The 14,220-nt window shown below is 42.6% G+C and overlaps 1 protein-coding gene across 2 annotated transcripts in view; it reads right to left on the bottom strand.

The window, feature by feature from the left end:
* nadsyn1 (NAD synthetase 1) overlaps positions 1 to 10,055 on the bottom strand; it is a 93,090-nt gene extending 83,035 nt beyond the window's left edge. Inside the window, exons 1-2 of one of the 2 annotated variants that reach the window (XM_043705355.1) lie at positions 9,495 to 10,049; positions 5,352 to 5,412 (exon numbers count right to left, since the gene is read on the bottom strand). In XM_043705355.1, coding sequence (XP_043561290.1) covers positions 5,352 to 5,412; positions 9,495 to 9,582 — 149 coding nt within the window. In that variant the 5' untranslated portion in view covers positions 9,583 to 10,049. Of the gene's footprint in view, positions 1 to 5,351; positions 5,413 to 9,494 lie in introns of both variants that reach the window. The other variant, XM_043705356.1, reaches the window with a different exon arrangement.
* Between the last annotated feature and the right edge of the window lie 4,165 nt (positions 10,056 to 14,220).

Here is a 14,220-nt window from a genome sequence, read left to right on the forward strand (position 1 = left end):
ACCCAGGTTGATAAGAAAGCATATGGTTTGTTAGATTTTATTCATACAGGGATTGAGTTTTGGAGCGATGAAGCTATGCTGCAGCTGTACAAAACTCTGGTGCGGCCGCACTTGGAGTATTGCGTGTAAATCCAGTCATCGCATTACAGGAAGGATATGGAAGCATTGGAAAGGATTCAGAAGAGATTTACTTGGATGTTGTCTGGTATGGGAGGGAAGGTCTTAAGAGGAAAGGCTGAGGGACTTGATTAGATTACTTACAGTGTGGAAACAGGCCCTTCAGCCCAACAAGTCCACACTGACTCTCCGAAGAGCAACCCACCCAGACCCATTCCCCTACATTTACCCTTTCATCTAACACTACGGGCAATTTAACATGGGGGGGGAACTCACCTAATCTGCACATTTGTGGACAGTGGGAGGAAACCGGAGAACCCCCACGCAGACACGGGGAGAATGTGCAAACTCCACACAGACAGTTGCCTGAGGCAAGACTTGAACCTGGGTCTCTGGCACTGTGAGGCAGCAGTGCTAACCACTGCCATCATGCCACCTATGAGGCTGATTTTCATGCGAGTGAAGGCTGAGAGGTGACTTAATGGAGACATATAGATAATCAGAGGGATGGACAGGGTGGGCAGTGAAAGTATTTTTCCTCGGACAGTGATGGCTAGCACAAGGGGACATAGCTATAAATTGAGGGATGATAGAAATAGGACAGATGTCAGAGGTTCTTTCTTTACTGAGAATAGTAGAGGCATGGAACACTGCCTGCAACAGTAGTAGACTCACCATCCGTAAGGGCATTTAAATGGTCATTGGATAAACATATGGATGAAAATGGAATAGTGTAGGATAAGTAGGCTTCAAATTTGTTGCACTGACCTGTGGATACATTGAGGGCCAAAGGGCCTGTTCTGCGCTGTAATATTCTATGTATGAAGCAGGGTTGTGGGGATAGGATGGAGGGTGGGTCCGGTGAGCTACTCTTCAGAGGGTCAGTGGACTCAATTGGCTGAATGGCCTACTTGCACACTGTAGGAGATTCTATGATTCTATGGGCAGCACAGTGGCTCAGTGGTTATCACTGTTGCCTCACAGCACCAGGGACCCAGGTTGGATTCTGCCCACAGGCAACTGCGCAAACTCCACACAGATGTTCTCCCTGTGTCTGTGTGGGTTTCCTCCTACAGACCAAAGATGTGCAGGTTAGGTGGATTGGCCAAGGAAAATTGGCCAGTGTTCAGGGATGTGCAGGCTAGGTGGGTTAGCCTTAGAAATGCTGGGTTACAGAGTGGATCTGGATGGGATGCTCTTCAGAGGATCAGTGTGATCTCAATAGACCAAATGGCCTGCTTCCACGCCATAGGGATCCCATGAAGAAGTCTGAAAATCACTGGTTGAACCTCAGCTGGAGTACTATAAACAATTGTAAGTCATTTTAAGATAGATGTTACAATCTTAGAAAAGATGTTTAATAAGATGACGCCAAGGATTAAGGACTTCAGTTTTATAGAGGGGTTGGAGAAACTACAGTAAGTAGATTTACCCTTTCAGTGGATTGACGTACAGGTTTAAAACAATTGGCAGAGAAATAACCAAAGGGGAAATATTTCCCACTGAAGAGTTTTTAAATTCTGAAACACAACACATGAAAAACTGGTGGGATCTTCAAAAAAAAAAAACACGTGATTCATTCTTGAAAAAGATAAGTACTTTTGAAACTGTTCAACATGGCTTAAGAGGCTTTTCCCCACCAAAGAAACCAGCAACATTTGGGATCACTGTCATAATCCCAGATCACCCATGGTCATCTTAAACTGTGTCCAACATATGGTATTTAATAAAGAGGACTAATACTGTCAAGATGACTGCAGATTGAAATTCAAAAACATTCTGGAACATTACGGCTGTATAGAATCAGGGAAACTTCAAATGGGAAACGTACAAAGGAAGAGACAACAAGAGGCTGACTATCCAAACCCCCCCTCAGCAGGAAGCCAGCTTCTGCAAACATGTTTGTCAGAAAGTTATACCGCACAGAAACAGACCCTCAGTCCAACTCACCCATGCTGACCAGATGTCCCAAATACATCTGGTCTCATTTGCCAGCATTTGGCCCATATCCCTCTAAATCCTAACTATTCATGTACCCATTCAGAAGCCTTTTAAATGTTGTAATTGTACTAGCCTCCACCACTTCCTCTAGCGGTTCATTCTATACATGCACCACTGTCTGCGTGAAAAAAGTTGCCCCTTAGGTCCCTTTTATATCTTTCCCCACTCACCCTAAACCTATGCCCTCAGTTTTGTTTCTACTAGGGATCTACAAGATCAATGGGGTTTAAAGGGAGCTTCAACCCTGGTCTGTGTACGTTAGTGGCCTTAAGTCCTAGTGTGTTGGACCATCACAGCTTTAAGGAAAGTTATTAACAATCCGCAGGAAAAGGGAAAAGGCAGTCTTTCGATCAATTGTGGCCAGCTAGCCACAGTCAAAAGCAACGAAGGGAAAAGAATTTCAGTCAAATTGGCAAATAAACAAAGTATCTTGTAAACAAAAAAAAAAATCACTTGGCATTCCTATTTGCAGACCATTCCTTCAGTCACTGGGCCAATATCCTGGAACTCCTTTCACTGCAGGACTAACTTCTTTGCTTTACGAAGGAACCTCAAACTTTTTTGAATAAGTGTCTGCAGTGGGAGACCACAGTGTTAAGGGGGAATATAAATTTTGGGAATTGGGATTTAAATTCACGATGGTGATGTTTCAATTCAAAGAGGTGTTTTTGTTTAAAATGGAGAAAAGTCATTAGGAACAGTGGTCTGGTACATCATTTCCAAGGAAGCATTTGACTTCAGTTACAAGCCTAGCAGGATACCGGTGATTTTAACTGACAATGTATTTGAAAAGTTGAAATTTTTTCAGAGCAAAATCATACTGGAACAACTTGCGATTTGAGTTCAGATTGGAATCAGGTTCTATTCCAGGAGAACTGTTCACCACAGAAAGAGGGTTTGCTTTATAAAGTCTAAGTTTACATAGTAGTTTTCAGAAAAACTGTCAGAATGGAAAAGCAGAGTAGTTCATCAGAACAGAGAAAAACCATGAAGACTTGGGAACTTGGGGAAGCTAGCGGTGAGATCTTGGGGACAGCCCATATCACAGTAGAGGTGGTGTTGGATGTATTAGAATGTATGACGGTGGATAAACCTCCAGGTCCTGACCACATACATCAGAGAACACTGCAAGAGGCTCAGGAAGAAATTCCGGGAGCCATGGCTGATATTTTTGCATCGTCGTTAGCCACAGTCGAGGTCCTGGAAGGCTGGAGGGTAGCAAACGTTGTCAAGAAGGCTGCAAAGAAAGACTATAGACCAGTAAGCTTAACATTTGTAGTGGGTAAGTTACTTGTGAAGATTCTGAGGAATAAGATATATATGCATTTGGAAATATTACACAACTACCTGATGAAGGAGCAGCATTCTGAAAGCTAATGCATCCAAACAAACCCATTGGACTATAACCTGCTGTTGTGTGATTTGTAACCTTGTACACCCCAGTCCAACACCGATACCTCAAAATCATGAACTTGGAAAAATAGGGTTTGATTAAGAATAGTCAGCATGGCTTTGTGCATGGGAGATCATGCCTCACAAATTTGTTAGAGTTTTTTGAAGAAGTGACCAGGAAGGTTGACAAGGGCAGGGCAGTAGATGTAGTCTATATGGATTTCAGTAAGCCCTTTGATAAGGTTCCACATGGTAGGCTGCTCTGGAAGGTTAGATCACATGGAATCCAGGGGAAACAGGCAAATTGGATACACAATTGGCTCGATGGTAGGAAGCAAGGACAAATACATATATAGGAAATGTTCACAAGGATATTGGCCAAGTGCAGGGTAATGGCCAGTTTGGGTTAAAGGGCCTGTCTCTGTACTATAGGACCTGGAGTGTCAGAGACTGAGGGGTGACCTTATAGAGGTTTACAAAATTATGAGGGGCATGATAGGGTAAATAGACAGTCTTTTTCCTGGGGTCGGAGAGTCCAGAACTAGAGAGCATAAGTTTAGGATGAGAGGGGAAAGATATAAAAGAGATCCAAGGGGCATCGTTTTCACACAGTAGGTGGTATGTGTATGGAAAGAGCTGCCAGAGGAAGTGACGGAGGCTGGTACAATTGCAACATTTAAGAGGCATATTAATAGGAAGGAAGGGTTTGGAGGGATATGGGCCGGGTGCTGGCAGGTAGGACTAGATTGGGTTGGGATATCTGGTCGGCATGGACAGGTTGGACCGAAGGGTCTGTTTCCATGCTGGGTACATCTCTATGACTAAGAGGAAAGAAGTCTCAAAGCAATCAAACCTGAAAACAGGTCAGTTCAGTAACAAATTTTTAAAAAGTTTAAATGGGAATGATACTTCACCAGAATGGAGTGTCTGTAAAGGATATTGCTGGGAATTTGTTGAAGTATCATTTTCTTGGTTTTTTTTTTGGATATATGTATATATTTTTAAACTGTCACAGATTGTTTTTCTTTAGCGTAATAAACTTGTGACCTTTTGTTCAAGAACTTGGCAGTCCCGTGTGAATATGTTCAGTGACCACAATATCAAACTTCAAAAATTAAAACTTATGGTCTCTCATTCCAGGTTTTACTCTGGGATCTAACTTGTCCAAAAATGCTGGGACCATTACATAAGACCAAAGGGTCGCCCCATAGAGCATTCTGCTGTCAAAGTGACTTACACATTTCACAAGCAAATTCTCTACAAACATTACCAACTCTGAATCTTCATTTCAAACGTGAAGCAAGGAAAATGAATCAACACGATGCGTTTTTTCCTTGTCTTTCACGGGATGTGGGAGTCAATGACAATGACAGTATTTGTTTCCTATCCTGAACTGTCCTTGAACTAAGGTGGTTTGTTTGACCATTTCAAAGGGCAGGAAAAGGTCAACATTATGGAATCACATGCAGGCCAACATCAAAAAAAAGCAACAAGGTTTTTACAACATTTTATGTAGAAAAACTTCACGTAGCTTTATGTTTTATTCCAGATATTATTAACTAAATTTAAATTCTACCTTCTGTATTGTTCTGAACCTCAGCCTGGGCTTCTGAATAATAATCCAGAGATATTACCACTTCATCAACACCGATCCTCAAAACTGCACCTTCTCCATTGACAATTTCAGGATCATTCTCATATTAAATGTGTGTGGGAGCTCACGCTGTGCAAATTAGTCAATGTGTTCATGACGCAAGACCAGGGACTGGACTTGATAATTCTTCATTGGTTTGAAAGTACTGTTTACCAAAAAAAATAGCAGAAATTTCTTTTTTACTTACCAAATTTCCAGTTCAGGTCCAAGTCTATATCGTGCACCTTTTGATTTTGCTATTTCAATACCTGTAAACGTTTAAAAATATTTCAAAACAAAGAATGTACTAGTAACCTGCTCATAGGTTATTTAATGTTACTAAATTTTGACAACCTTAAAACAAGATATCGAAGGGAGACACAGAGAAAGTCATCAGATAGAGATAGATTTTGAGGAAACATTGCAATAGCTAGTTTAACTCTACCATTGGCACCAAGCTGTGAATTGACAGTCACCACCCTGTAGTCTTGACCACATCACTTCAAAGTACAAATCAGAATGCAGAGAGAAAACTGGCAGAATTAAAGCGAACAATTCTGTAATAGTTGGCTTTTGTCTCTTTCTTCATTACATTTTCACCCAATTTAGAAGAGTATAACCCTCTACCATTCCCCGTTGAATAAATTTCTCCCTGGTAATGATCTGATCAGCAAAATCATTTAGAATCAGAGATGTCCAGCACAGAAACAGACTCTTCAGACCAACCTGTCCATGCCAACCAGATATCCCAACCCAATCTAGTCCCACCTGCCAGCACTGGCCCATATCCCTCCAAACCCATCCAATTCATATACCCATCCAGATGCCTTTTAAATGTTGCAATCGTACTAGCCTACACCACTTGCTCTGTCAGCTCACTCCATACACATACCACCCTCTGAGAAAAAGTTGCCCCTTAGGTCTCTTATATCTTTACCCTCTCACCCTAAACCTATATCCTCTAGTTCTGCACACCCCCAACCCAGGGAAGAGACTTTGTCTATTTATCCTATCCATGTCCCTGATGATTTTATATTTCTCTATAAGGTCACCCCTCAGCCTCCGACGCTCCAGGGAAAACAGCCCCAGCCTGTTCAGCCTCTCCCTATAGCTCAAATCCTCCAACTCTGGCAACATCCTTGTAAATCTTTTCTGAACCCTTTCAAGTTTCACAACATCCTTCCGATAAGAAGGAGACCAGAATTGCAAGCAATATTCCAAATTGGCCTAACCAATATCCTGTACAGCCACAACATGATTTCCCACGCACAAAGCCATGTTGACTGTCCCTAAACAGTCCTTGCCTTTCCAAATACATGTACATCCTGTCCCTCAGGATTCCCTCCAACAACTTGCCCACCATCAACGTCAGGTTCACTGGCCTATAGTTCCCTGGCTTGTCTTTACTGCCCTTCTTAAACAGTGGCACCACGTTAGCCAACCTCCAGTCTTCTGGCACCTGACCTGTGACTACTGATGGTACAAATGTCTCAGAAAGGGGCCCAGCAATCACTTCTCTAGCTCCCCACAGAGTTCTAGGGTATACCTGATCAGGTCCTGGGGATTTATCCATTTCAAGGTATCCAGCACTTCCTCCTCTGTAACATGGACATTTTTCAAGATGTCACCATCTATTTCCCTACATTCTATACCTCCCATGCCCTTCTCTACAGTGAACACTGATGCAAACTACTCGTTTAGTATGTCCCCCATCTCCTGCTGTTCCACACAAAGGCCGCCTTGTTGATCTTTGAGAGAGGTAAAAACAAGGACTACAGATACTGGAAACCAGAGTCTAGATTAGAGTGGTGCTGGAAAAGCACAGCAGGTCAGGCAGCATCTGAGGAGCAGGAAAAATCGACGTTTTGGGCAAAAGCCCTTCATCATCTATTCCTGACCTGCTGCGCTTTTCCAGCACCACTCTAATCTAGACTCTGATCTTTGAGGGACCCTATTCTCTCCCGAGTTATCCTTTTGTCCTTGATATATTTGTAAAAGCCCTTTGGATTCTCCTTAATTCTGTTTGCCAAAGCTATCTCATGTCCCCTTTTTGCCCTCCTGATTTCCCTCTTAAGTATACTCCTACTTCCTTTATACTCGAGGATTCACTCGATCTCTGCTGTCTGTACCTGACATAAGCTTCCTTCTTTTTCTTAACCAAACCCTCAATTTCTTTAGTCATCCAGCATTCCCTACACCTACCAGCCTTTCCTTTCAGCCTAACAGGAGTATACTGTCTCTGGACTCTCGTTATCCAATTTCTGAAGGCTTCCCATTTTCCAGGCGTCACTTTACCTGCGAACGTCTGTCCCCAATCAGCTTTTGAAAGTGTTCTCCAGACCATCTCCCCATTGGTGGGAGAATGCTTCTGTGGAACATCAATACTGCCACAATCTGGTCAAACAAAAACAAGAAGTGCTGGAGAAACTCAGATCTGGCAGCACCTGTGGAGGAGAAAAAAAAAGAGAGATAAAGTCTGAATGTCGGTTTGCTCACTGAGCTAGAAGGTTCATGTTCAGACATTTTGTCACCATACTAGGTAACATCTTCAGTGAGCCTCCGGACAAAGCATTACTGATGATTCCTGCTTTTTGTTTTTATGTTCGGGTTTCTTTGGGTTGGTGATGTCATTTCCTGATCTTTTTCTCAGGGAGTGGTAAATGGGGTCCAAGTCAACGTGTTTGTTGATGGCATTCCAGCCGGAACTCTATGCGTCTAGGAACTCTCGTACGTGTTTCTGCTTGGCTTGTCCTAGGATGGATGTGTTGTCCCACAGAAAGGGGGTCTTTCTGTTATTAGTGACCCTCTCGCACTAGTATCCTTACATACAGATGAGGAAGGACACCACCTTGACAGGGACAACACATCCATCCTAGGACAAGCCAAACAGAGACATGCACGAGAATTCCTAAAAGCATGGCATTCCAACCGGAACTCTATCAACAAACACAGACTTGGACCCCATTTACCACCCTAAGAAAAAAAGAACAGCAACTGACACTACTAACCCAAAGAAACCCAAACATATAAATAGAAAGCAGGAATCATCAGCAATGCTTTGTCTGGAGGCTCACTGAACATGTTACCTCGTATGGTGTCGAAATATCAGAACATGAACTTTTCAGCTCAGCGAGCAAACCTACATCCAGAGCCTCAACTTGAGCTACAAATCTTCTCAAAACTCACTAACAGAGTTAAAGTCTCAAGTCCAATAACCATACTTTGAAACTGCTCCAAAAAGGAAAAAAATTATTGGACTCAAAACACTCACATTGTTTTTCTCTCTGCACAGATGCTGCCAAATCTATAGAGTTTTTCCAGAAACATCTATCCCCAAAACATTAATCTGGGGGTGGGGCAGTCTGAACATCTTGTCCAGGGATATGATCATTATGCCACTGCATCCCCAGTGGCTTGCTGACCTTAGATTGTTGCAATGTGATTTAATGCCAATGAAGTATATTCACAGTGCAATCACTTGAAATTTTGAAAAATCAACAGCAAATTTGCAACGAGCAACCTCCCACAAACAAAGTGATAATGACCAGACAGATGTTGATTAAAAGGTTTTTTTTAAATCAGGCATGATATCAGGGATAACTCTCATGCCCATCTTGGACACAGTGCCAAGAAATCTTTTATGTGCAACCCAAGGAATCAGACAAGGTCTCATTGTATCAGCTTATCTGAAAGGCAGCACTTCAGTAACACACCAGTGTTAGAGATTTCAACACAGACCGTTCTGGCTCAGAGGAGGGAATTCCACAAAACAGCCACTTGTGGAAGTGTTGGTGTTGGACTTTCCTCCCCAGTCCAACACCAACACTTCCACAAGTTACAGTGTTGTTGAGAGTATGTGATTGGTACATTTTAGCGTATCGCTAGGAAAGTGAGGAGGATGCATTAGGCAACCAAAACATGCTGTTGCTAGCTGAGAATGCAGCGGATTATCAGCATAAATCCTGACGAGTCAAAGCTGAGCGACAGGAACACATGATAAACAGCACCGGGGCAGAATTAACAAAGGGTTGTAATTGAGCCCAATGGGTGCACCCTGCCCAACCTCCTCCTCACTCTGGGGGGAATAACTGTGCAGAAATGCAAGAACTAACATTAGCCATGAAAATGACATATGGGTTACAATGGTGCAGTTCAGAAAATGCCGAATAGTTCAAGCGATTCACGCACTGCCTTTGTTAGCTCCCACAGAATGGAACTCTCACGTTCTTGATAATTAATCCTGGGGGCAGAAATGATGGGTGGGGTGTAGGAATCCCCAAGTAACCATAAGAATACGTCCCAATATAACGACATAGCCGCGTACGGAGCTTCTTAATTTTTGAAAACTTACTTTTCAGAATTCTTTTCAGATTTCCTTCAAAATCTAGTACCCATTGGTTCAAAGCACAGGTCGCCAGGGTGACCTTGCATCCGACCATGGTGCAAGTAGACTTCACTTCCCTCTGCTGATGTTATAGGTGGTGGTGAGGGGACATATATTAAGACCTGGAAACAGGGTAAGCCGAGAGCTTTCTGAATGAATGCAATCTCCTTCAACAATCAACTCTCTCTCTCTACTTTTCTTCCGGGTCAGCTTGTCCTCTGCTGCAGAAGGGGGTGTGGAGAGCTGCCTTCTTGGATTCCCATTGCCAAACACAGTGCCTGCTCTTCCCAACCTTCTGCTGGTCTCCTCATCCTCCGCTCAGCGCTGTCTGGATGGAAACGCTGCATTATTCCCACGGTCGCAGACTGACACAAAAAATACAAATTGTTGCTCTTTTTGTTTTGTATTGTCCCTTAAATCAGCAGCAGCTTCAACATTGACTGGGCTAGAAGAACCTAAAGATTTATTTATAGTCTTGGCAAAGAAAATATTTGAGGACGGAGTGAAAAATAAATGATTTTACACTTGTATTAATATCAGAAAAGCTCTGATAGTTTGATTGACAATTAAGATTCATCCAATCAGATTATGGAGAGCGTTTTCTTTAGCTTCCCTATTGGTTTAGAAAGACATGGTTCTGCACATGCTCAGAGGAGGTAAGGTTTAGTGATTAAATATTCAGAATTTTATTTTGGCAAAAAAATATAATTTATCCATAAATTATAAGAATGTTGTAAAACAGTTCAATTTGGTCATTACAAAAAATGCAATTTTAAAAACCACTTTCTTATTCAGCATTTGCACCGTTTGATGACTCAATCCGAATGCAAGAAAAGTAACATATTCTAAATATGACCAGAAGCTATTTCAATAAAAACTAAGAAGGATTCTATTCGTTAACAAATCTTAAGAATGTAGAAACATAGAAAAGGTTCTGTACAAGGGTCACTGAACCCAAAACGTTAACAAAACGTTTTCTCTCCACAGACGCTGCCAGACCTGCTGGTTTTTCCAGCAATTTATGTCAAAGAAAATAGGAATAGGAGTAGGCCATTCGGCCCTTCAAGCCTGTCCTGTTTTTCAATAGGATCAAGGCTGATGTCCAACTCAGTTCTCACTTTCAGTCCAAATACTTTAATCCCTTTACCCCGAAGTATTATACCCATCTTCTTCTTGAAAATATTCAATGTTTTGGCTTCAGTTGCTCTCTGTGATAGTGAATTACACAGTCTCACCACTCTGCGGGTGAAGACATTTCTCCTCATCTCAGTCCTAAATTTTATACCCTATACCCTTAGACCATGATCACTGGTTCTGGACTTCCCAGTCATTGAGAACGTCCTGTGTTTGCCCTGTCTCATCCTGTTAGAATTTTATAGGTTTCTGTGAGATCTCCCCTCTAAATTCTATTGAGTACAGTCCTAACTGATCCAATCTATCCCTATAAATCAGTTCTGCTATTCCATGAGTCAGTCTGGTAATCCTTTGTTGCATTTCCCCAATAGTCAAAACACCTTTCTTCAGATAAGGAGACCAGAATGGCACCCAATACTCCAGCTGTGGTCTCACCTGGACATCACCATACTCAAATCTTCTCGCTATGAAGCCAAAATACCACGTGCCTTCTTCACCACCTGCTAGATGTGCATGCACACTATTATATGTACGAGGACTTCTAGATCTCACAGCACCTATCCCTTTCTAAGTCTATTGTCATTCAGATAATAACCAGTCTTCCTTCTTTTGCTACAAGAGCTGATAACTTCACAGTTATCCATATTATACTTCATCTGCCATGTGTTTGCCCAACTCTCTCAACTTGTCCAAATCTCAGTGAAGCTTCTATGCACCTCCTCACAGTTCACCCTTCGACCCAGAAAAGAGAGGGGATGAGTGTGATGCTGTGAGTGTGTTACAGGTGACATGCATGTTACAGTTGATCAGCAGGCATTGTGTGCAAGCTGGGAGACGGTGAGTGTGCTGCTGACAACAGTTCTGACTGTGTGAGCATGAGGTGAGACCGATGAAAGTGGGAGGTGGGAGGGCTCATTTATCAATGGTAGGGGCCAGCATGAGGGAAGTCCAATGTCTTCCCATTGTCATTCAATATTGCAGCTTCTCTGCTGAGATGAGGCATGTGATTGATTAATTCAATGACACTATCAAATAATGGACACTTTCTGCCCCCAGTGGCATATTGTTCCCCATCAATCAGGGAGACCACCAGGTGTATCCAGGAGGATTCTCAGAGGGATTTCCATGGATGGATGTCAGTGGCCATTCCATGGCTTACAGAGAGATTCCCAGGATGTCAAGCAGTAACATAAGACACCAACATCATCCTGGGGGATACACCCTCTCTGATCACTGGCGTTTGTCTCCCTCACATTCCTCCCAATCCTGGCATCTGAAAAGCAATTCTCACCTGTCCTCTGGGTTCCTCAACATGGATGTGCCCTCTCCCCTTTCCCTCTAGGCTTCAACCTTGACCATCTCTGTCAGGGAGGGTTCCAAGTCAGTGGCCCTCTGACTAGGTCAGCAGCTCAAAGACACTAATCAGCCTTCTTCGTTGGAAGGCTGCCCTGGCTTCTTAATCATAGAATCATTACAGTGCGGAACAAGGCCAATCAGCCCATCAAATCTGCACCAGCCCTCTTGAAGAGTATCTCACTCAGACCCCTACCCTATCCCCATAGCACGGCCAATCCACCTAATTTGCATGTCTTTGGATTGTGGGAGGAAGCCAGAGGAAGCCCAAGCAGACACGGGGAAAACATGCAAACTTCACACAGACAGTCGCCCAAGGGTGAAATCGAGCTGGGTGCCTGGAGCTGTGAGGCAGCAGTGCTAACCACTGAGCCACGGTGTCCGTTCATCTGTCACTGGTAAAACCCTCTCCAAGATCATCCATCCTCCAATATGAGTTCTGGACCAGCTTTCAGTCCTGGCAGCACAGCTCTCTGGACTCCTATAAAACCTTTGCCCGCGAGTCCAGTCATCCTTCCATATTGAACGCTGAAACTCGAGACAGAATTTGCATTATAATCAACTCCTTGTTAACCAAATTTACACATCAATCAAAATACTGCTGCAGTTGACTAAGAAAATTGGTTTGTTCTTTGACTGAGAGATCCTTCATAGCTGATCCTCAAAAGCCAAAGCAGGAAAATTGAACCATATTAACATCCCTGAACACAGTGGGCAATTTAACATGGCCAATTGACCTAACCTGCACACCTTTGGACTGTAGGAGGAAACCCACACAGATACAGGGAGAATGTGCAAATTCCACACAGACAGTTACCCAAGGCTGGAATCAAACCCAGGTCCCTGGCTCTGTGAGACAGCAGTGCTGACCACTGAGCCACTGTGCCACTATGAATATGAATAAGGGAAAACAACACTTGACCAATCAGCAGTCTCTTCTTATACAATATAAAAATATTGTCTCTTTTACGATGTATTTTTTATGAATTGTCCTGATGAGTGCCGGACAAAAGGTTCAATAAAAATATGTATTTTTCAAATACTGAAGTTCTGTAAAATGGTAAAATAAAATGCCATTCATTAATAGCAAGGCAAAGAGTAACATTTTCATGTAAAACCAGCCTAACTGTCCTCCTTCACCTTTATAATACATTTTTCAGGTCATTAAACATCTTACTGCAAATGTTTCTCTGTAATATTTTTGATTTAATTATTTAGGAGTGCAGAAAGTGAAAATTGCTGAACAGAGACGCACTTTGTTAAATCTTTTCAATTTGCATTCATCAGGACAATTCACAAGAATGTCAATTCAAGGGGAAAACCTACATTTATTCATATGAGGGGAGGAGCTGATTGGTTGACAAATGACAAAAGGTTGAGGCATTGCCATGCAGAATGCACCAATTAATGATGACTGATAGTTAACTGTCAAGATTTGTTTAAATTTTAAGACAGGCAAATTCACTCCTATTAATCAAGACATTGCCCTGTTGCAATGAACCAGCAAGCAGCGACCACCTACTGTGTTGCATTGAAACAGGTGCAATGTGTTATAGGTTTTTTTTCCTATCTATGTAGGTTCTAGTACTTTTTTTTCCTTTCTGTAAAGAACAGGGCTCTGTGTAGGTTCTAGTACATGCAAATGTACTACATTGTCTACAGTCTGGCTAATGATCCTAAATTGGTAATAAAACCAGAAGAGCACCCAGAGGAAACCCACACAGACACAGGGAGAATATGCAAACTCCACACAGCCAGTTACCCAAGGCTGGGATCAAACGTGGGTCCCTGGTGTTTTAAGGCAGCAGTGCTAGCCACTGAGCCACCATGCTGGTAGTGTACATTTAAGTCAAGGTAATGTATGACCCAGCAATGGATTTGGAGGGGATTATGTTCTCGTGACATTGCTTCTCTTGTATATCTTTGTGATGGGGCTTACAAAGGAGAGATTTGTTGGTGAAGTAACCTTGCTAAGCTTCTGAAATGGAAACAGAAAATGCAAGAGACCTGGCTGCATCTGCAGTGAGAGAAAAACAGAGCTGACGTTTCAAAACTGGTGACCCTTCTTCAGAACTGGTAGTACTGAGGAAAAGGCAGTATAAATACTGATGATGGGAGTTGTCTGGGGAAAATGAGTGAGTGGATAGGTGGAGACAAAGCCCAGAGAAAGATAAACAAGTGAGGGCAACAAAGAAATGGTTGATAG

This window comes from Chiloscyllium plagiosum, chromosome 16, assembly GCF_004010195.1.
Source record: "Chiloscyllium plagiosum isolate BGI_BamShark_2017 chromosome 16, ASM401019v2, whole genome shotgun sequence".
Lineage (NCBI taxonomy): Eukaryota > Metazoa > Chordata > Chondrichthyes > Orectolobiformes > Hemiscylliidae > Chiloscyllium > Chiloscyllium plagiosum.